At 45.6% G+C, this 20,664-nt stretch overlaps 1 protein-coding gene across 1 annotated transcript; it reads right to left on the reverse strand.

Moving 5' to 3' along the window:
• Positions 1–14,136: 14,136 nt before the first annotated feature.
• LGALSL (galectin like) lies at positions 14,137–19,540 on the reverse strand. The gene is made up of 5 exons (XM_068982513.1): positions 19,505–19,540; positions 18,715–18,786; positions 18,481–18,569; positions 17,072–17,249; positions 14,137–14,703 (listed from the first exon to the last, which is right to left on the reverse strand). The coding sequence occupies exons 1-5, from the start codon at positions 19,538–19,540 to the stop codon at positions 14,560–14,562; spliced, it is 519 nt and encodes a 172-aa protein (XP_068838614.1). The 3' UTR covers positions 14,137–14,559.
• Between the last annotated feature and the right edge of the window lie 1,124 nt (positions 19,541–20,664).

The raw sequence follows: 20,664 nt of genomic DNA on the forward strand, positions 1-20,664 counted from the left end.
TAGGAAGTCTCAGCATTCACACCCTCTGAAGCGCACAAACTGTTGTTTGACAAGCAGAGAGATTTCTTTTTCCAGTGTTTTCAGCAGAAATAGAACCCTTTGGAGGCCAGAGGCCACAGGATATGATGATTACAGGAACATGACATTGACCAAGTGAGTGTAGCACAAGTCCAAGGACCACACAAGACTGTCACTTGTCTCCTTCCCACCTGGGAATAGAGGTGAGCCCAAGTCTTGATCGGGCCAAGCCCTAGATGGCCAGGCTCATCACCAATGACCTGAGAACCACATTATGTCATTGGTCGTTATTGGAAGTATGTTAGACACTCAATCATGTCCAACTCTTTGCGACCCCATGGACTATAGCCCGCCAGGCTCCTTTGTCTATGCGGATTCTCCAGGCAAGAATACTGGAGTGGGTTGCCATGCTCTCCTCTAGGGGATCTTCCTAATCTAGGGATTGAACCCAGGTCTCCCACATTGCAAGCAAACTCTTTACTGTCTGAGCCACCAGGGAAGCCCATTATTGGAAGGAGATCTATTAAAAGCTCATCATTTGGGGCATGTAGTGGTAAAGAGAAGTGCAGAAACAGAGAGTGTGCCTGCTCTCTGTTCTTCTTGTCCTGAGTGATGCTCCAGATGTTGTAGGCTTGACTCTGCAGTGCAGACTTAGTTCAGCCTCCTGCCCACCAAGGAGTCAAACACACACACTGTCCCTCCCCAACATGGGCTGCTCAGTGTCCCACTTCAGGGTATGGAGTGGCTCCAATAGTTAGGGGAACTTGAGGTCCAGTACCCCATCCTTCTCACCCATTCCTCTCAGGGTCTATATTTCCATTGGCCAGCCTAACATGCAGGGTCCTTAGGGACCCTTGCCCTTCCTCATTTCATAGGGATGAACAGTCCTCCACAAGGTGGAGAGCCCTAGGGGCAAGCCCATCCCTGAGAGCCAGTGGCTGATAGGACTGTGGGTGGCAGGTGCACCGGGCAGAGTTGGCCTTTAGCCCTTGTCTTTGGATAATTATGTCATGCTTAGGTACCATTGGGCTTCCCTTATGGCTCAGATGGTAAAGAATCCGCCTGCAATGCAAGTGACATGGATTTGATCCCTGGGTCAGGAAGATCCCCTGGAGAAGGGAATGGCTACCGACTCCAGTATTCTTGCCTGGAGAAGCCCATGGACAGAGGAGCCTGGTGGGCTACAGTCCATGGGGTCGCAAAGAGTCAGACATGACTAACACTTTCACTATCTCTTTAGGTACCAAGGTGGTGGTTTTAGTTGCTAAGTCGTGTCCAGTTCTTGAGACCCCCATGATGATCAGTTTGCCTCTGTTCTCTTTCAACAGACTTTCTGCTGGAAGCATCTCTGTGGACCTGAACTGCCTGCCATGCTTCCGGCAGACTACTGTATCTGCATGCAGTGTCCCAAAGTCACCTGACAGGGCTTCATCTCAGTCCTTCTCTTTTTGGTCCTCCAACTAAATTGAATAGGCCCTTCTCTGTTTCTGCATCTTTTTTTCCTTACCCTTGAAGCAAAATTCAATTTCTCGGAGAGTTGCCTTCATTATTCACTAAGCTGGGATAATCCCTGGAAAACATGTGAAGTACGTGGAGTTCCCAGGTCCCTGCCTTTCAGTGCTTCTCAAGCAGCTTCAGAAACTCCCATGTCACCTCCACTTATAATGCCGCCTCCTCCTGCTCCTGGCTTTTCTCCTGCCATACGTCCTAGCCTAGGAGTAAGGTCTATGGCAAACTGTGATTTTAAGCAGTTGACTTCATCTCCCTGGACCTTAGTTTTAAAGAATGACAATATCAGATCACTGAATGATCTATGCCTCCTGTCAGTTCCCTCTCTCATCTTAGACCTAGCCTTCCAGGTCCCACTCCTGCAGGATCAACATGCTGTCCTTGCAGACATTTTCTTTGAATTCTTCCCAAGTGTCTTCTAGAGGTGGGGCCGCACCTCCAGAGTATAACTCCCCTGGGGGGAACAGCACACCCAGGATTAGGGGTGAGTGATGCTCTGGAGCCTGATTTTGTGGTGGCCACCAGTCACTGCAAACAAGTTGCTGCTGCTAAGTCACTTTAGTCGTGTCTGACTCTGTGTGACCCCATAGACATCAGTCCACCAGGTTCCCCCGCCCCTGGGATTCTCCAGGCAAGAACACTGGAGTGGGTTGCCATTTCTTTCTCTAATGCATGAAAGTGAAAAGTGAAAGTGAACTCACTCAGTCGTGTCCGACTCTTAGCAACCCCATGGACTACAGCCTACCAGGCTCCTCCATCCATGGGATTTTCCAGGCAAGAGTACTGGAGTGGGGTGCCATTGCCTTCTCCAGCCACCCAGAACTTGCTTGTCTCAGTGGTACTCTCCTGGCCCAGACACTCTGCTTGTACAAATTCATGCATAAGTAGGAATTTTCCCTCTGTTTAGGTCATGGGTGAGGTGAAGTGGACTTTGAGCCTATTGCACTGTGAACATAAACTAACTTTAAATTTCATGGTGGTGTCTCACATACAGAGGTGTTCATCAAAACCTGTGAAGGGTACTCCACCTGACCCTGCTGACCTAAAAACTGTCTGATGTTTATTCTTTGCTTAACCAGGGAGTTACTTTTTTTGGAAAAGAGAAAGTCTGGCCCCTTTCTCCTCTAGTGCCCTGAGTGGGTTGTCACAGGTTCTAGATTGGATTCGGAAAAGAAGTGCGTGCTCTTTGGATTAAAGATGAAAGCCATTCAGGTGAACTGAAGGCAGTTAGAAAGCAGGCAAACGCACACACAGTCTCATAATCTCACGTCTGCAAATGACTGAAAATCTACCCACAGAGTAGGAGGTGACAGCCTGGCTGAGTAATCAAAGCAAGAGTCTGCTCAGTGAGGAAAATCCTAAACAAACAAACAAACACCCCCCTACCCCAAAACCCCATAACAAACAAAAGCCAAAATAAACCCAGAAAACCCAAACAACAACAGTAACTACAAGACTGGATGACTGCTAAGACTCTTAGGACTCCCCAGAGTTACCGCTGAGCAAGCTCATTAAGGCCTAAGTGGTCGTTTTCCATCTGCCTGTAGCTGTTGGAGGCACTCGGGTGGCTCGTTGGGATAAGGACGCTCTGTCATTGCTGTTTTACCAGCCGCTAATTAATCCCTGTGACCCAGCGCGGGGAGAAGGGTCAGGCACAGGAACCTCCCCTGAAGACTCAGGTGAGACGTTAACCAGAGTCCCAGCTCCCCCTCAAGAATGGCCTGGGGGAGCTGAGGTGGGAGACCGCTGTCTTGGGCCACTCGTCACCCTTCCTGAGCTGGTGATCACTGACTCTCCTCAGAGAGCCCTGCCCAGGATCCCAACAAGCAGTAAGGAGCAAAGCCACACTGTGGACAAGCACTTAAGCACTCTGGACTTGTTTTTCTCATCGGCAACGTGAGAACCTCGCCAACTCTACCACCCAGGAGGTACCAGAACTGCTAAGCTGAGGTCCAGAATATACAGGATCAGGTGAGGGAGTCGTCACTCTAACAGCCACCACTTATCGAGCTCTTATTATACACCATGCTATGCTCGGTGCGTTATGGACCTACTTTTGCTTAAGCCTCACAGTTGTTTTGCAAAGAAGAGTCATGCAAGCCCCTATTACAGAAGAGAAAAATGAGGAATGATTAAAAAAAAGAGTTCAGACTTGTTAAGACTTACACAAAGAGATCATGGAGCTGGTAAGCAGCAGGATTTGAATGCCAATCTCTCTTTCCTAATGCTTTTTTTCCTTTGCACGGTACCTCTGAGTGGAGAGAAGCTGGTCCCGTAAAAAATTGTTGCCAAATACAAAGAAAGCATACCTTATGGAGGACCAGTCAAGCCTCCAGAGGACTGCAGCACTGGAAGATAGTATAACTGTCACATCATGAGAGTCCCTGAGTTAGAATTACCCAGCAAAGCTGTTCCTAGATTCCTGTGTGAGATAATAAATGATCATTGTTGTTGTAAGCTGGTATATTTTGGGATAATTTGTTGCCCAGCCATAGATAACCAATACTGCATTTGTCAACCATTCATTCATCTGACAGACATCCATTCATTATTTATTGTGACAAGCCCCATGCCACATGCTTAGGGTGTGGTAGTGAACATTATCAATATGGTACCTGCCCTGTTGGAAATGATCATTTAGCAGGAGAGATGAACATTAAGCAAACAGACAAACAGGTCAAAGAACATTGAGAGAGAGGAGGCACCTTCTTCAAAATTAAGTTGTTGGGAAAGTTGATGAGGAGACATTAAACCTGAGGAAGATAGAACCAGAAGGTTCTGGCATTTTCCTCTTAATGGCCTCATTTTTGGCTGCCTTGAGTTCTTCTGGAAATAATACAGGGTATTAAAGAAACTAGAAATCAAAATGATGGAGAATTCTTATTTTTCTTAGGGAATGAATCTCCCCTATGGATAAAGTGACCTTTTGCTAGGTAAGTGCTTTAAAAAGCCCCCTAGGAAAGCTGGTACAGGTCAAATAGCTCTGCATTAGGAAAGGAATTAGGGAGATTTAAGAAGCAACCAAGGAGAGGGTTGGAGAAGGCTAGAAGCTAAAGAGGGACTTGAGGAGAAAAAATATCTAGTGAGGATTTTTATTCCTTTGTTTCTCATGTAAAGTATGGTAAAATGCTCTTTTTCCCACTGGCCATTCTTGGCCAGTATAATCTCTTAGCTTTGAGGATATGACAAGGAGGACAGAGGAGAATATGCCTGCTTTCAAGAATGGCTTCAGGTGACCCCAGACTGTTCACATGAGACCAGCCACTTACAGTAACATTAAACAAATACATAAACGCAGTGGTGTTAACCATAAAAAAAATTGCTTCAGATCATCATGGCAATTCCCAGCGCTGTGGGGGCTGTGCTCTCGATGCTCAGCAGTGGCATCGGTGCCCTGCTGACAACTGCGCAGAGGCTGCTGAAGGCAGGGCCCAGGCAGGTGCTGCAGCAGCTGTCAGCCCTGGCGGCACCTGGCACCATGCCTGGCACTCAGGAGCAGCTCAGAAATGTTGGCTGCATTCTTCCTGCACCGCCACTTCCTTGTCCTTCAATGCTCCGGGGAGCGGGGCTTACAGGGGAGCAGGGCTTACAGGGAGCAGGACGTGGGTTGCAGCCCCTTGTTCCTAGGTTCAGGAATGGCTCCATTGCACTGGGCCTGGGACAGTGTGAGTGACAACGCAGATATGACCACATAGTTGCCACTTTCTTCTGAAGCTTGCCTATCTTCCTGAAACAAGCCATCTTGTGGACTCTTTTTTTTGTTGTTTCCCCTGGGGTAAGTTCTTTCCCATGGGTATCTTGGTCTCTTCTATGAAAAGGCCTCCACTTCTCCACTAGCCTTCAGAAAGTGTCTAGACTTTCCTGAATTTGAGAGTGAACATGGCTTAGGTTCAAATAGGAACTTCTGCTACCTGTCGTATGCATATGAGGATTGAGACCAAACATAAGCCCAGCAGGGTCTGATGTGCTAGACCTGCAATGTCCAATATGGTAGCCGTGAGCTACATTTGGCTATTTAAATTTAGGTTAATGAGGGACTTCCCTGGTGGTGCAGGGATTAAGAATCCGCCTTGCAGTGCAGGGGATGTGGGTTCAATCCCTGTCTGGGGAACTAAGATCCCATGTGCCATGGAGCAACTAAGCCCATGTGTCACACATACACACACAAGGACACATACAAAAAGTTAAGTTAATGAAAACTCAATAAAATTTAAAATTTAGTTCCTCAGTGGCATCAGCCACATGTGAAGTGCTTAATAGACCCTTGTGGCTAGTGGCCACCATAGTGGACTGTGTAAATTATATTAGTAGATAGAACCTCCCCAACACCACAGTTTTATTGAACAGCCTTGTGTCTAGAGCCAGAACTCAAAAAATGGATTCTGCTATCAAAGAGCTGGCCATTATGTATACACAAGAAAGCTATTCATTCAAGATAAACAAAAGTCTGTCTCACACATGGGTTAGGCGCAAAAGTAAGCATATAAGGCAAAAAGAGCTTCATGTCAAATTTTCCCTTGAAAAGTCCCTTAGGAAGGGGTCACTTGGGAGATGAGCTCTCAGTGAATTCAAGACCACAATTTTTCATGCAGCGATAGAGCAGATCTTTGTTTCTTTGGCTGAGCACCAGAAAGATGTGATTTGCAGTTAGAAAGCAAGCCTGAGGAAGATCAAAGATCTCTCTGCACACTGGTGTGGCGCTGCGGGGAGCCGGAGAGCTCACCTGGGAGAGACGCAGGAGGCAGAAGCACCTGAGTCACACTGCGTTCTCAGGCCCTCTGCTCCTTCAACGGGAGGGCAGGCGGAATTGCCCTAAGTGGTTAAGGGCTCTTTTCCTCTATGCGGTGTTTTCTGTTTTGTTTTGTGTTTTGGTGCCGAATGTGTGGAGGTGAAGTTGAATACATGAAGTGCATTTACAATACAATCTCCCCACATACATTCCATGAGGACGTCATTTTCTTTTTTTTTCGGTATTGCTGTGGGGCATATGGGATCTTAGTTCCCCAACCAGGGATGGAACCCATGCCCTCTGCAATGGGAGTGTGGAGTTTGAATGCCTGGGCCACCAGGGAAGTCTGGACCATCCTTTCTTTGCTGGGGGCATCATTAGAGAAAGGGTCTGCTCTTCACCAGAGACTCATGTGTTTTGTAATTAAAGAATACCAGGTTTCTCCTTGAACTCCTCCTTTGGGAGGCCAGAATCTCAACTACAACACTGAATCCCGGAAAATACAACACTAGCCCCTCAGATCGAACCTGAAGTTGGTCTATAATACTGGGGTGTTTGGGTGTTGCAGAGAGCAAGGGGCATTCAGGCCGTTGGAATCCAAGCTGAGGTCCGTTAGACCCAGATGCCCTCCTGGGTCGCCCCAGTAGACAGGTTGTGTTCCTGGGAACTCCTTTCATATGCACTTCTCTGCCCATTCAGTCTGGCTGTATATATTGACAGTCATCCTTGTGTTTTATGTCATAGGTACCTCACCTGTCTTTCAGTAAGATCATAAATTCTTCAAGGGCAGATGGCATAGGTCTTTTATGTTTTTATAACCCACACTGTCTAACACGGTGCCTTCATATAAAAGTGCTCTCTTTCTACGTAGCTTCATCAGTTATGAGTGATTCTCTCAGTATATGAACCAACTCTACACACATGCTGTAAGAACACCAACTATATGAAAAGGCCAGGATTTGCCCTTGCAACTTAGCAAGCTGAATTTTTAAAATCATTTACTTAATTTTGAAGTTGAGGATTGCAAGGGGATTCCCAAGTCAGGAATTTATATTTGTAAAAGCAAAGATAATGTTAGTTGCCTTAAAAACCTCAAACTATGAGGTAATCCCAATATCTGATGTTAATCAAAGCCTTACCAAAAAAGCAGTATCTATTTCTAACTTCCTCAAACAAAGAGACTGTGATCTTGTGTCCGTACATGTGTGTGTGTGTGTTTTTTTAAATGAAGGATAAATGAATGGTTAAGTAGAATATTAGAATAACAGACCACAGGACTCTAGGAAGACTCTTTTTTAAAAAATTATGTAAGTCATATCTCATTATGTTGTATATTTCTTTCTTGTTCACCTTTCACAGCATTAAAATAATTTTATGCTGAACTAAAGGTGATTTTTATTGCATTAGGAAAAACCCATGCTTTCTAATGTTGGAACAGGTGTAATAATTCAAAGTAAAAAAAAAAAAATCCCAGAGTACATTTTAAAACATCATTCTACACATTGCCTAATACACTGCTAATTTTGGCTAGATTTTAAATAAAACAGGCTTCAATGAAATGATATGAAAAGCATGTTCCAATGGATTAGACACAAGTTTCAAGGGTTAACATTTTTAGTACTGTTTCTTACAAAATCATGCAGGATTATTACAGAAATTGGTATCATGATTATTTTAACTCTGGCCTTATCAGCTGTAAGAATTCTTACACCTCTGTCTCTGCTGGCTCTCAGAACACACTGTCACAAGTGTCATTATTTCCATTTCCCATGCAAGGCAAATAAAGCCTGGAGACTTAAAGTGCCCATCTGAACACACACAATATACACACTATAACCCTGAGGTCCAGATGGCTCTTCCTTCTCACCCTCATCGCAGCCTCACTGCTTCTCTTCTTCCCGTTCCCAGACTAACTGTTCAGGTAAGCTTTGATTATTTGCATCTGTCTTTTCAGAATTAATGACAGAATACTGACAGAAAGGGAGGTGCTGGAGTTAATGGCAAATGTTTCCTATTGTTCTTACTCATGAAAGCTTGGAAGACCCATCATCCCCATGGTCTGTGGCTGGCTTGCCACTGCCAGAGCCTATGATTTAGAACTGTCTGTGTGGTCCTCTCAAACAACAAAGCCTGCTTCCCTTCTGTGTTTGCTCACCTCATCACCATCTTTCCCTGAGGATGGAAGGGTGTATCAAAGCAAGAGAAAGCGTCAGTGGCTATTTCTTCCCCTTCTCTCTCTAGGTTGAGTATTGTTTCGGCACCTTGTATATACCTATGTAAATTCATGATGAAATATATGCTTTCCAAAGCAGTTCTTTGCCTTTTGCAAGATACTTAAAAAAAATCATTGTGAAATTAACACAGTGATCAGGAAACAAGTGTGAAAGGAAGACTTGAAATTTATTTCTAAAATGCTGTGAAACAGCTCAGCTGGGCCATTACCACTTGCCCTCTACCCTCTTTACCACTGCTTCCCTGGTGGCTCAGAGGTTAAAGCAGACGCCTGCCTGCAATGTGGGAGACCTGGGTTCGATCCCTGGGTCAGGAAGATCCCTGGAGAAGGAAATGGCAACCCTCTCCAGTATTCTTGCCTGGACAATCCCATGGACGGAGGAGCCTGGTGGGCTACAGTCCACAGGGTTGCAAAGAGTTGGACATGACTGAGTGACTTCACTTTCACTTTCTACCCTCTTTACAAGTTACAAGCCACCTTGTATATTTAGGTTATAGAAAAATTGGGCCCCACCCTGGCAATTCTGCAAATGAATAATTAATTGAAATGTTTACCAAGAAATGAGGCAAGCTTCCCCTAGAACCTTAGTCTTTCTCAGAGCACCTGCTACTTAAAACAGGTGTCAGGGTCCTTTGGTGGCTCAGAGTTAAAAGAGTCTGCCTGCAATGCAGGAGACCCAGGTTTGATCCCTGGGTCTGGAAGATCTCCTGCAGAAGGGAATGGCTAACCACTCCACTATTCTTGCCTGGAAAATTCCATGGCCAGAGGAGCCTTGCGGGCTCCACGGAGTCACAAAGAGTTGGACATGACTGAGCGACTCACACACACAGAGGGTTCTGCTGCTGCTGCCGCTAAGTCACTTCAGTCGTGTCTGACTCTGTGTGACCCAAGAGACGGCAGCCCACCAGGCTCCCCAGTCCCTGGGAGGGTTCTAGTGAGGTCCTAAAGCCACCCCAATAAGGAAGGTCCTTACACAACTTGGTTGAAAGACACTTCCTTTCCCTACAATGTTTATAGTAAGGGAGGGGTGGGAGTGAGGAAGGTTAAACCTGTGGGGGCAGGTGGGGAGAAAAGACATAGTTGTAAAGTTACAATTAAAGTTGCACGGTGGTTTTTTGGCAGAGCAGGATGCCCCAGTGTTGAAGTTTTCACAGAAAGATACCCACAGATCAGAATCCCACAGCCTGGCACAACTCAACAGCTTGATTCAGCAAATGTTTATGGAATTCCCAAAGGCAGAGCTGCTTAGTTTGGGACCTGGGACCACTGACACCATCAAGGATGTTTTTTAAAAATACAAACTCCTGAGACCTACTCCAGACCCACTGAAACATAATTTCCCAGGGTGAGAATGGACTTTTGCCCCCTAAGGAGGCTTCTTGGGTGATTCTTCAGCATACTGAAGTTTAAAAGCACCAGGGTCTGTTTTATTCATTGATTTGTCCAGATATCTAGAACAGCAATTGACAGAGCTCAATAAATACCTGCTGAATGAATAAAGGTCCTTAAGTGTCTGTGGCACTCAGAGACTCCAGTTATAAATATCTTCTAGACTGTCTAATTAAAAATGCTGTCATAGAACAAGGATACTGTTGTATCCCACGGGGGCAGAGGAAGCTCTCCTACCTCTGCCCAGCAGCCTCAGCAAATTGTTCCCACTTTGACAGGGCTTTCCCTGCCTATGAATGTGCATGCCAAGTCGCTTCAGACGTGTCTGACTTTTTGCGACCTCATGGATTATAGCCTGCCAGGCTCCTCTGTCCATGGAATTTTCCTGGCAAGAATACTGGAGTGGGTTGCCATACCTTCCTCCAAGGGATCTTCCCAATTTAGGGATCGAACTCAAAGTCTTTTTATATCTCCTGCATAGGCAGGCTGGTTCTTTACCACTAGTGACAACTAGGAAGCCCTTCCCTGCCTATACTTCACTGCAAAAACTGTGACAAAGACCAGCCTCACAGCTTTGCTTCCTTAAAAAATAGAAATGAAAAAATAATAATAATAAAGGAAGGAATTAGTAAAACCAACTAAGGTATAAGTAGGTACCCTAAATCCAGCATATTGAGTAAATTATCTTTCCTAAACTACCTATAACTAAAGCTAGGCAAACTTCTATAAGCCAGTTTTATTTGTGGTCATAATAGCTAAGGGATCAAGTTTCCTTCTTAATCATTCAAACCACAGGAAAGATTGTATACACAGTCTTGCTTTTGTATACACAATGTGCTAATAAGATTATATTAATAATTTATTAAGAACCCACTACATCCTTAACAGGTGAAACCTGGTCCATCCACACAATGGAATACTATTCAGCAATAAAAAGGAAAAACTTAATACACACAATATGAACCTCAAATGCATTATGCAAGAAACCAGTCCCAGAGGATTATATGATTCTCTTTATATGACATTCAGGAAAAGGCAAAACTATAGGCAGGTGGAATGGGTCAGTTGTTGCCTGATTAGGCCTGGGAGTAGAGGTCACATTTAACCATAAAGTGATAGCACACGGGGATTCTGGGGGTGATCGAACGATTCTGTATCCTGTTTGAGGTGATTGTTATGTGAATCCATTTAAGTATTAAAATTCACAAAACTGCACATCAAGAAAAATGTGAATTTACCATATGCAAATTTTATTTTAAAAATAACCCATTGCACACACAACTCATTAGGTCTCTGAGGCCCCCTCAGACACTTTCCTTCCCTTGATCAGTTTATTAATGTGGGCAACACATAAACAAGGGGTCTTGAGGTGAGTGTGTGAGGGAGGGAGGGTTGTGCTACCAGATGGTCCAGGCTAAGTACATCACATGCCTGTGTGCTTAGTCCAACTCTCCGCAACCCCACGGACGGCACCCTGCCAGGCTCCTCAGCCCATGGGAGTTTTCAAGCAACAATACTGGAGTAGGTTGCCAGTTCCTTTTCCAGGGGATCTTCCCAACCCAGGGGTTGAATCTGAATCTCCTGTGTCTCCTGCATTGGCAGGAGGATTCTTTACCACTGAGCCACCTGGGAAGCCCAAGTACATCACACCTGGTACCAAGTTTAGCACCTTCTAAATTGGAAACCATTTTGTAGAAAATTCCTTTATTATAGTGCAAATAACTTTCAGCAGTGACATCGTAACGCTAAAACACATTTAGCAACATTTTACACCACGCAGTAAATAAGAAAGTGTTTCTTTGAAAATATGTCATCATAGGAACATTATTTCTACATTAATAATGTAGCTGGAAAATGCCAAGGGTGTTTCTCTCAAGGCAAAAGGGCTCCTGCCCTCTTTTTGGATATTTTCTTAATACAAATGAAAGGATTTGCCATTTTAACAAATCATCAACAATTCTAAGAACGATCCCTCTGGAGGTTTTGAACTAAGGTTGGCATGATTTGAAATGGGGTTTCAAATTTTTAAAAAAATTAAGACAATTCTGGGATAGCCCAGAAATAGAAGTCACTTCTATTAACTTTTAAGTAGATATATACATTCACTCCAATTTTGATGCAGAAATGAACAGATTGTCTAAAGCCTGCCTATTATTCCCCCAGAGCCTGATTGTTATTTATGTTCCTTGGTTTTGGTCATATTGCAGAATTAGGGCTCTGGTCAGGAATAACACCTTACACACCCAAATGCTTTCCTGTGAAGCTTAAAATTGCACTTTTCATCCTGAATTTCCACCTTAGACCTCACATGCTGATGAAAGGATGTGAACAGTTTCCAGGTTACAGCTAATGATTAATACAGCTGGACTAGCCCCCCGCTAACTTAATTATACCTGAATCAAACCATCACATCATTCTGATAAATTTCAATAACCTTAACCAAGAGGTTCTCACTGACCCCACAGAACAATGAAGGGTTAACAGTGTATCTTTACACTAAGCTGCCTAAGGGCTTGGCTGCTAACCAGTTAGCTGATAGGTAGAGAGAACAGTGTCAGTTCCAACAGTTACACCCTCAACTCCTCCAGTTTCTGCTGAATTATGCAGTGGGCGGGAATGGATGCCCACTCAAAGAAAAACCTCCTGTTGTGGGGGGGGGGGGTCTTCTACCACAATGAGACTCAAAACCCCTACCAATATATTTCAGGGTGTCCTCTAGGTCTCTCTACAAATACTTGACAAAATCTAGTGGCTGCACAAGGTTAGTCATGGGCTCCAAAATACGGAGCCAGAGCACAGCCTTCCTGGCTGAATATGGCTGGTTAAGTCAGCTAGGACATAAAGCTCTTCAATGCTCAGCCAGTCTTATTGGATAAAGCATCTTCTTACATAACACAATGGAACTGTGCTAAACAGTTTCAAAGCTGAGGAGAATCCAAATATATCACCTATAAAAGAAATTCACGATTTTAGTTTGCTTTTTCTTAAACTTTGGTACTGAAACACTGTCTACATTCTTGACACGTGAAAATGACGTGGCCACTTCAGTGCCTCTGCATGTTGTGTAAAACAACTCAAAAGCAAAGCAGGACAAGGACGTGTCATAACAAGACGCAGTATGCTGTACAAATAAAACCTAAATTATATATAAATACACCCCCACCCCAGCACCCCCTTACCACCCTCAACTAGCTGACCAGAGCAATGCCAAGGGTCCTTCTCTCCAAAGCCAATGCAGTTTACGAAATCCAGCACCCAGGACTCCAACCATCCCTTGCCTTGCAGTGATGTGTGTATCACTGCAGGCTTTTCCTGGAGACTACTTACTGTCTAATCGGTTCCACAAGTACAGGGAAACTCCCAGAGCTTCACTGGAGCATTCATACTATTGGCTGGACTCAAAGACCTAGAGTCCTGGGAGTTAACTTTTCAGATAAACTAACTGGATCATTTCCTAGGTTGGATCTTGTCTTATCGTACTATCTTAGCAGAGCCCATACAGTAGGAAGCATCTTCTACTCTGAAGCTCCAAAGGCATTGCTTAGGGATTGGTGAGGGTCACATAATAAAAGTGATACAATGAGCTAACAGCTTAAGTTGATATAAATTATTTCCAAGTAAGTTATTTGGGGCCATTTGCTTCTGCTTTCCATTGCATTCCCAAATCATTTTCACACTATACCTTTAAAAATGTATGTAATAGTCCATTTTTAAAACTATCGATGCAATCACCTCTTAATGTGTTTTCAACTAGCTTAATAACAACTTGATGAACTATTATGTAGATCCAGTGAAAAGTAGTTAATTAGTCTTAAGGATGCCAATACTGTGCTAATTTCACAGTATGGAGAAAAAGCAATGTTAAGTAGAATTTTACATAATCATTAATAACTTGAAAAGCAGTCTTACTGAACTGTTGCAAAGTTTTCCCAAAAGCACTTACAGCAATTTACATCAAGAGATCCTAAGTTTAGGGGTAGGAGGATAAGACTCAACTCTTTAAGGTAGAAACTCACCTTTCTCATGACTGTAATAGGTAATTTCCCCACTCAGACCTAAGATAATTGTACATTCAAAAGTTCATAACAAGCTGTTCTTGAGACATTAATCATCTCTAACACATACACTGAGTAGAAATAAATAACTACAAGAAAGCTTAAAAAATCTGAGTTAACATTATGCTGTGCAAAAAGAAAAAAAAAAAAAAAACACCTTGAACAACCTACATTCTATGTTAAATACCCTGACTAAAATGTTGGTTGTGCTACACAATTCCACTTCAGTGCAGAAATGAGTTGATTTCTGTGTACCGTCTTTGTTGCTGTTGTTTTAAGTCTTTAGCACTTTTGTTCGAAATATCACCTTGCTTTGAAAAGATGAATAACTTATTACCAAATCACAGATCGTCACAAATCCATCTCAGTTAGTCTGAATAAAATCCAGCATAAATGCATTACTTTGTTCTGGGGATAATGGCTCGGTGTCTTAGTTCCGATAGCTTCTTAAGGGCAAACGACCGCTGAAGTCATTTTGGGTTTAAACTGCACAGAAAGAAGAGACAGTAAAGTCTGCCTTTTTGTTTTCTTTTTAAGTCTTTAGACCTTGCTAGGACACTTCTTCCAGATCAACAGTCAGGCAGTTGTGGCACCTGATGCTCTTTGAAACAGACGTGGTTTAAACATCAGCCAAGCTTAGTGATCTGGAGGTCTCCGTTGATCTTTATGGTGTCGATTGCAGATAACGTTTGAATGCGGTGGTAAAAATCAAAAAGTTGGTGTCCATCAACAAACACTCTAAAACGTGGGTGCTCACAAAGGATTTCCACCTGGAAAAAAACAAAATAAAACCCTCAGTTCATAATTTCAATGAACTCTGCTCGGAAAAATGAACAAATACCTCATTTTAGAGAAAGGCAATATCTTCAGCACTTCTCAAACTCTAGAGTGCACTGGAATCAGACAGAAGGCTATAGAACAGACTGCTGGACTCCACCCTCCTAAATTTTCCATTTAGTAGGTCAAGGGTAATGTCTAAGAATGTGCTTTTCCACCAAGTTGCTGGTAGAAACTGATGATGCTGGTGTTGCTGGAATGAGGGACACATTTTGGGAGGCACTGCTCTACACTATTCAATGTCCTTGAAGGATTTAAAATTGCCTTACTATTTCTCCCTTCTCATTGCATGCCAGAAAGTGATATAAAGTGGTATAGATTTATCTACATGGCACTTAATGCCTCCATCCTCATCCCCTGAACAATTCTATCCCACCTTCAGAGTAGCCCCTCACAAGGCAGAGCAGGTACCCATTAGGAGCATGTAATAACAGTTTGGACACCGAAACAAGATAAACACTAAGCAGAGAAGGATACACAGTAATTACCATTGGACCAAGGATGTGTAATTAACAAGGCTTTGTTAAGCCAAACAAGAATACTGATTCCATATGGTAAAAGCTTTTTCTTCCTCTTTTTTCTAACTTAAGGAATTCACCATAGAGTTTAATCACTGGTTTTACAACGTATTTATTAAAAGCATTTGTATTCATCATGTAAGGAGAGACTCCATATGTGATATTAGTCACATTTAATGCATATTATTACTAAAATTATGTCACCAAGAAGGGCTGATTCCATCTCAATTTTGTTGTTGGGGAGCATTATTCCACTGGGCAGAAGCTTTGGTTACTCACACTCATGAGCTCTACATTAAGAGTCACCATTAAGAAAGTGTCACAGTTCAGGGGAGCCTTAGGGTCATTATCATTCTAGAGAAGGGTAGGGGTGCCTTCCCCAGGCCATGCTAGAAGGGTAATTAGTCTCTATTCTATCACTGATACCAATGTCATAGATTCTTCTTTACCCCCAAGACTCCAAGATGGGAAGAAAAATTATGACTTATTCATAATGCCCTTGTACATTTCTAGATGAGGAGCAACAGGTTAAGGGTAGTTCTTGTTTGTTAGGTATATATGAAACAGGGAGCTTTTAACCAAGTTGTCATTATTATGATGTATGTTAACAAAGTGTAGGGCTTCCCCAGTAGCTTAGCAGTACAGAACTCATCCGCCCATGCAGGAGATGCAAGAGACATGGATTTGATCCCTGGGTGGGGAAGATCCCCTGGAGGAAGGCATGGCAATCCACTCCAGTATTCTTGCCTTGGGAATCCATGGACAGAGGAGCCTGGTGGGCTACGGTCTGTAGGGTTGCAAAGAATCAGACACGACTGAAGTGACTAAGCACAACAAACTTTAACGCAGACACTTCATCAACAAGTCTGACATGTCAGTAAATTCTTTTCTAACACACTACTGACTTGCACCTTTTACTTGGCATTGTCCTTCATAGAGGAAGATGTCGCTCATGCTATTTGATGGGAATGGAAATTTGGGCTGTGCTTACTGCCTGACAGATAGTGGGGAGCAAATCTACACTCATTCCGGCCCAAGGGAAGGCATCTATCTATCAGCCACACAGCCTGTGACAATGAAGTAGACTGAGGCTGCTTAACCCAGCATTAGTCACTCAGTCACGTCTGACTCTTTATGACCCCATGGACTGTAGCCTGCCAGGCTCCTCTGTCCACGGAATTCTCCAGGCAAGAATACTGGAGTGAGCTGCCATGCCCTCCTTCAGAGGATCTTCCCCACCTAGGGAACCTGGGTCTTTTGCATTGCAGGCAGAGTCTTTATCATCTGAGCTACCAGGGAAGCCCAGGGGAGCAACGGCACTGCTAGTCCTCATTAGCAAAGGGAACAAGAGAAAATAAAATAATAATTGCTCTAGTCTTAAAAAAGGTACAACTGATATGGTCTGGTACTACTTAAAGGTTGAGAAAAAATAAATTCTAGGTATTTATTAATATTTATTAAGTAGTTAGCTTAGGACAATTATCTATTAAATGCCTAGTACTATACTGAATACTACACAGAGAAGTATTTATTCTTAACAATCTAGACATGTAAATATGGGTTTATTTACACGTATTGGCTAAACAGAACCAAGAGCTACTACTGATTATTAATTCATATCAGCAAACAGAGCTCTTTTGATCGTTTTTCTTTTTTTCACCATCAGGTGACAAATTTCTTGGACATGCAAAAATTCTGGCTGCTTAAAGCACTCTTGGCACATCTTAGATGAAAATATCACCATCCTGCCAATGGCTAGAGCTGAAGCACTCGAGGTACTCACCCTGAATGGCTGGTCTGGGATGAATGGGAAGTAAGGGATCGCTGACTGTTCTTCACCCCTTTCCCCAGATATACAAGAATTTCTGAGTAGCTGCCGGTCTGTGAACACTGCTTTGAGTTCAATTGCCACATCGGCGGGAGGATCTTCTGAATCACCACAGGTCAAGCTGATTGCAAAGCTGAAAAGAAAATCATCTCATTTATTTACAGTTGAGCAAAATAACATTTAACAAAGACCCAGGCTTCCATTTCCTTCTTCCTCTCTGAATTGGTCAGCTTTTAGTGGGCCACTACTCTCCACAGGGCGGCGGTGGCGGAGGGGGTGGGGGGGGGTGGGGGTGGTGACAGACCATGGATAAGTAGAATTACAATCAAACTAGTTTATTTTGTTACCCACAGGAGGTGGCCCTGGAGAAAACTTTGATAGAGATAAAAATAACTAACTGTGGATATTTCAGATACTCTAAACTACCCACACATCTGTGTTTTAACCCATTTTAGAAGACTCAAAAACAGCCAGGGGAAACTGACCAAGGGAAACAATATCTTGTAGTTTGGTTCTCATTTATACTGATAGTTCTTACTCTAAGCACTGTGTTTGAAAAACATTTTTTTAAAAAAGTCCTTTGGCCTCCCTAAGGGTCAAAGAGAAAATGATGTGGGTCTATATTTATAATCTCTGATATAAATAGCTGTCTAGAGAAATGGCCGCTGAGATTCATACACATTCTTTTCATGGGAACATAGTACTTTCTTGGCACTTGCAACCAGTAACACTGGCCACAGGGGTTGGAAGAGCAGCAGAAAGCTACAAGAGTGAGGCAGGACCTTGTAACTGCTGGATAGGTGTAAGTGTTGTAGTGAAAAAAGAGGAAAAAGTTGTTTTGTTTTTTCTCTTGCCCTTTTCTGAGCTCTTTTTTTCACTTTTAACTGTTCCTGATCTGTAGTAGGTAATCAAGACTAACCTGGTATGCTGATCACACTGTCTGGGGCTCACCTTTACAGCACTCTTTGCAGACGACCCCCTCATAGTTCTTTTCCTTTCTTTTTGCACTACAGAAAGGAGCCATAGTACAATTCATGCAAGACAATGGACCCAACTACTGGGCTACCTGATGGCCAGTCTGTTTTTGAAATGATACAAAAGGAAGAAGAATACAAGACCTTCACACCTTTGTTCCTCATCACTGACCCCCTCATCTATATAATCACCACCCCCTGCCATTCCTCGTGGGAGGGGCGCACAGTTCTTGAGGCTCTAGCCTGCTGTTTCTCCCCTCCTCTGGCTGAGGATTAAAGCCACCCTTCTATTTTCTCCAAACTCTGTCTCCGTATTTTTCGTTTGGCTTGGGTGGGCAGAGAAACCCAAGATTTTTGACAGCATCATAGGAGACAAGGAATCTGCCTTACCTTTCTGGGTTGAGGTCTACAATGCCCATCACTAACACCTTCTTGCCTGGTCTCATGCCACCTTTAATGTGCCCACAAAATGGCACGATCTGTAGAGGATGAGAGCAGAAACAAAGTTCACAGCCTGTTAGGGAAGAGCCAAGCCCTCAGTTCCTTAGGACTTGACCCATTTGAAAATGCAATTAGATACAAGAGGGTACAGGCAGACACCGAAGAGGGAACAAAATCATTTACCAGTCGTGGGAAGTACACGTCGGCTTGAACTGGAGAGCCCAAGGAGTTGTTTAAATGCCCATCATCTAGTTTCTAAAAATAGAAGCACACAGATTGGCTTTCCAAAGGCTTTCGGAGGTGGGTGTTAGCGGGAGCAGGGAAGAACCTATACAAATCTGGAGGAATCCAGCAATCCTCCCCACAACAGAGGCTTACCCGCAGAAACCCCGGAACCAAACCCGTCCTTTCTATCAGGTAGCTAAGCCTCTGATGCTCCCCAGACCCTTCAGATCTAGATCAAAATGAAGGTCGAGGCCCACTGGGGAACCAGAGCCCCGCTCCGGAGGAAGGCAGGCTCCTCTCCAACCGCAAACGCCCCTAGAACCTGTCGCCCAGGCCTGTCCTCCAGGATGTGGCTGGAGTGCAGCAGCCGCGCTCAACTTCTCCCGCGAGCCCCAGGCTAGGACCCATTTCCAAGGGGGAATCCCCGGGATGCCGTGGGGGTTGGGGGAGCGGACAAGGGGCGCGCGCGCCGGACACACTCACACCTGGCCGGTGTCTGCACGGCGCGGAGTGGGCTGTAGCTCACCCCCACGCGCAGGCCACCCCTAACACCTCCACTCAGCCAGCGGTCCTCCCGCGGGGCACCCCTCCAGCCCTCCCCCCACTCCGGTCGCGCACAGCCGGCTCCCTCTAACCAGGTACTGGGGCGCCGTCTCCCGCCGGGGGCGCGGGGCTGGGCCTCCGCCAGGCGGGAGCCAGCGGCGGGGCCGTGCGGGCCGCGGGAAGGGGGCGCCTCGCCGGCACTCACCACCACTGCATCGCTGTCGGCCACCGACCCCGCCATCTTCTCGCGCAGCGCGGCGGGGTGCGCGGCTGGCGGCCGGGCGGCGTGGGACGTGGGACGCGGCGCGCGGGCGGGGATCCCGGGGCGGTCCTGCGCCGGCCGGGGGCGCGGGTCCGAGGCTGGCTGGGGCGCGCACACACGCGCGGGTACGCGCGCGCGCACGCCCGGGGGCCCGGCGCCGACCGGGCCAGCGGGGCCTCGGGGAGGGGGGACGGGGGGAGGCGGGGGAGGCGGCGCGGGCCCCGAGGTCGGAGGTGGCTGCCGCGGCCGGGACGGAGCTGCAGAGTCTAAGCTGCTTTCTTCCTCGGGGTGCCGCTACCGTCGCCCGAGGAAAAAGGTGGCGAGGGCCGCGCCGTGTCGGCCTAGGGTGGCATTTAAAGGCCGCCGGGGCCCGGCTCGGGAACCGGGAACAGGGCGGAGACCCGGCTGGGCTGCCGCGGCTTGCTCAGCTTGCCCTGCCCCTCGGCCATTGGACGGCGGCAGGAGGCTGGGGCGGGAGGGACTGGCCTGCCAGTGTCGGGGCGTGCGAGGGGCGGGCGCCTGGTCGGTCCTCTCCTGCGGCAGGGTGGGTGGGGCCGGGGGTGAGGAAGTGAGGCCGGGGCCTGCCAGGTGACAGGTGCTTGTGACATCCCCGCCCCTCCCCTCCGGCCACCCCCTTCCTTCTCTGGCTGCGCCTGGGGGCAGGTGGGACAGTGGAGACCGAGATCCAGGGAAGATTTGAAGGTGGAGGTGGATTCCAGAGCTCGAGATTTCTTTCAAAGAATTTCAGCGCAGTGCGAGAAAAGATTCATTTCGAGCCTTCCAGGGTACAAAGATAATGAAAGGCCTCTGGGCTTGCATAAATAAATATTTGACCTGAAAGCAAGAGGCAGAGAGGACTCGGAGTAGGGACTTTTATATAATAGGAGGCTGAATATAGAATAGACCTCCCTGCCCTGCGAAAAGAAGGGGGTCCCTGGAGAGTGTTTTTAGCCAGGGGCCTGGTTAAATCTCATTAAATTGAACTGGGCACAGTGCCTGCCCTCAGAAAGCCTTCGTTGGGCTGTTTTGTTTGTTTTTTACAAGTCACCTGCTCAATCTAGTGAAAAGTGAAGTCGCCCTGTCGTGTCTGACTCTTTGTGACC

The sequence above is a fragment of the Capricornis sumatraensis genome, chromosome 1, assembly GCF_032405125.1.
Source record: "Capricornis sumatraensis isolate serow.1 chromosome 1, serow.2, whole genome shotgun sequence".
Classification (NCBI taxonomy): Eukaryota; Metazoa; Chordata; class Mammalia; order Artiodactyla; family Bovidae; genus Capricornis; species Capricornis sumatraensis.

Excerpts from the sequence above, each read along its gene's own strand:
- LGALSL (XM_068982513.1), bottom strand. The coding sequence starts at position 19,540 with ATGGCGGGGTCGGTGGCCGACAGCGATGCAGTGGTG. Across the intron at positions 18,570-18,714 it reads ACGTGTACTTCCCACGACTG|ATCGTGCCATTTTGTGGGCA; the intron begins GTAAATGATTTT and ends CATCCTCTACAG. Across the intron at positions 17,250-18,480 it reads GTAGACCTCAACCCAGAAAG|CTTTGCAATCAGCTTGACCT; the intron begins GTAAGGCAGATT and ends TTTTCTTTTCAG.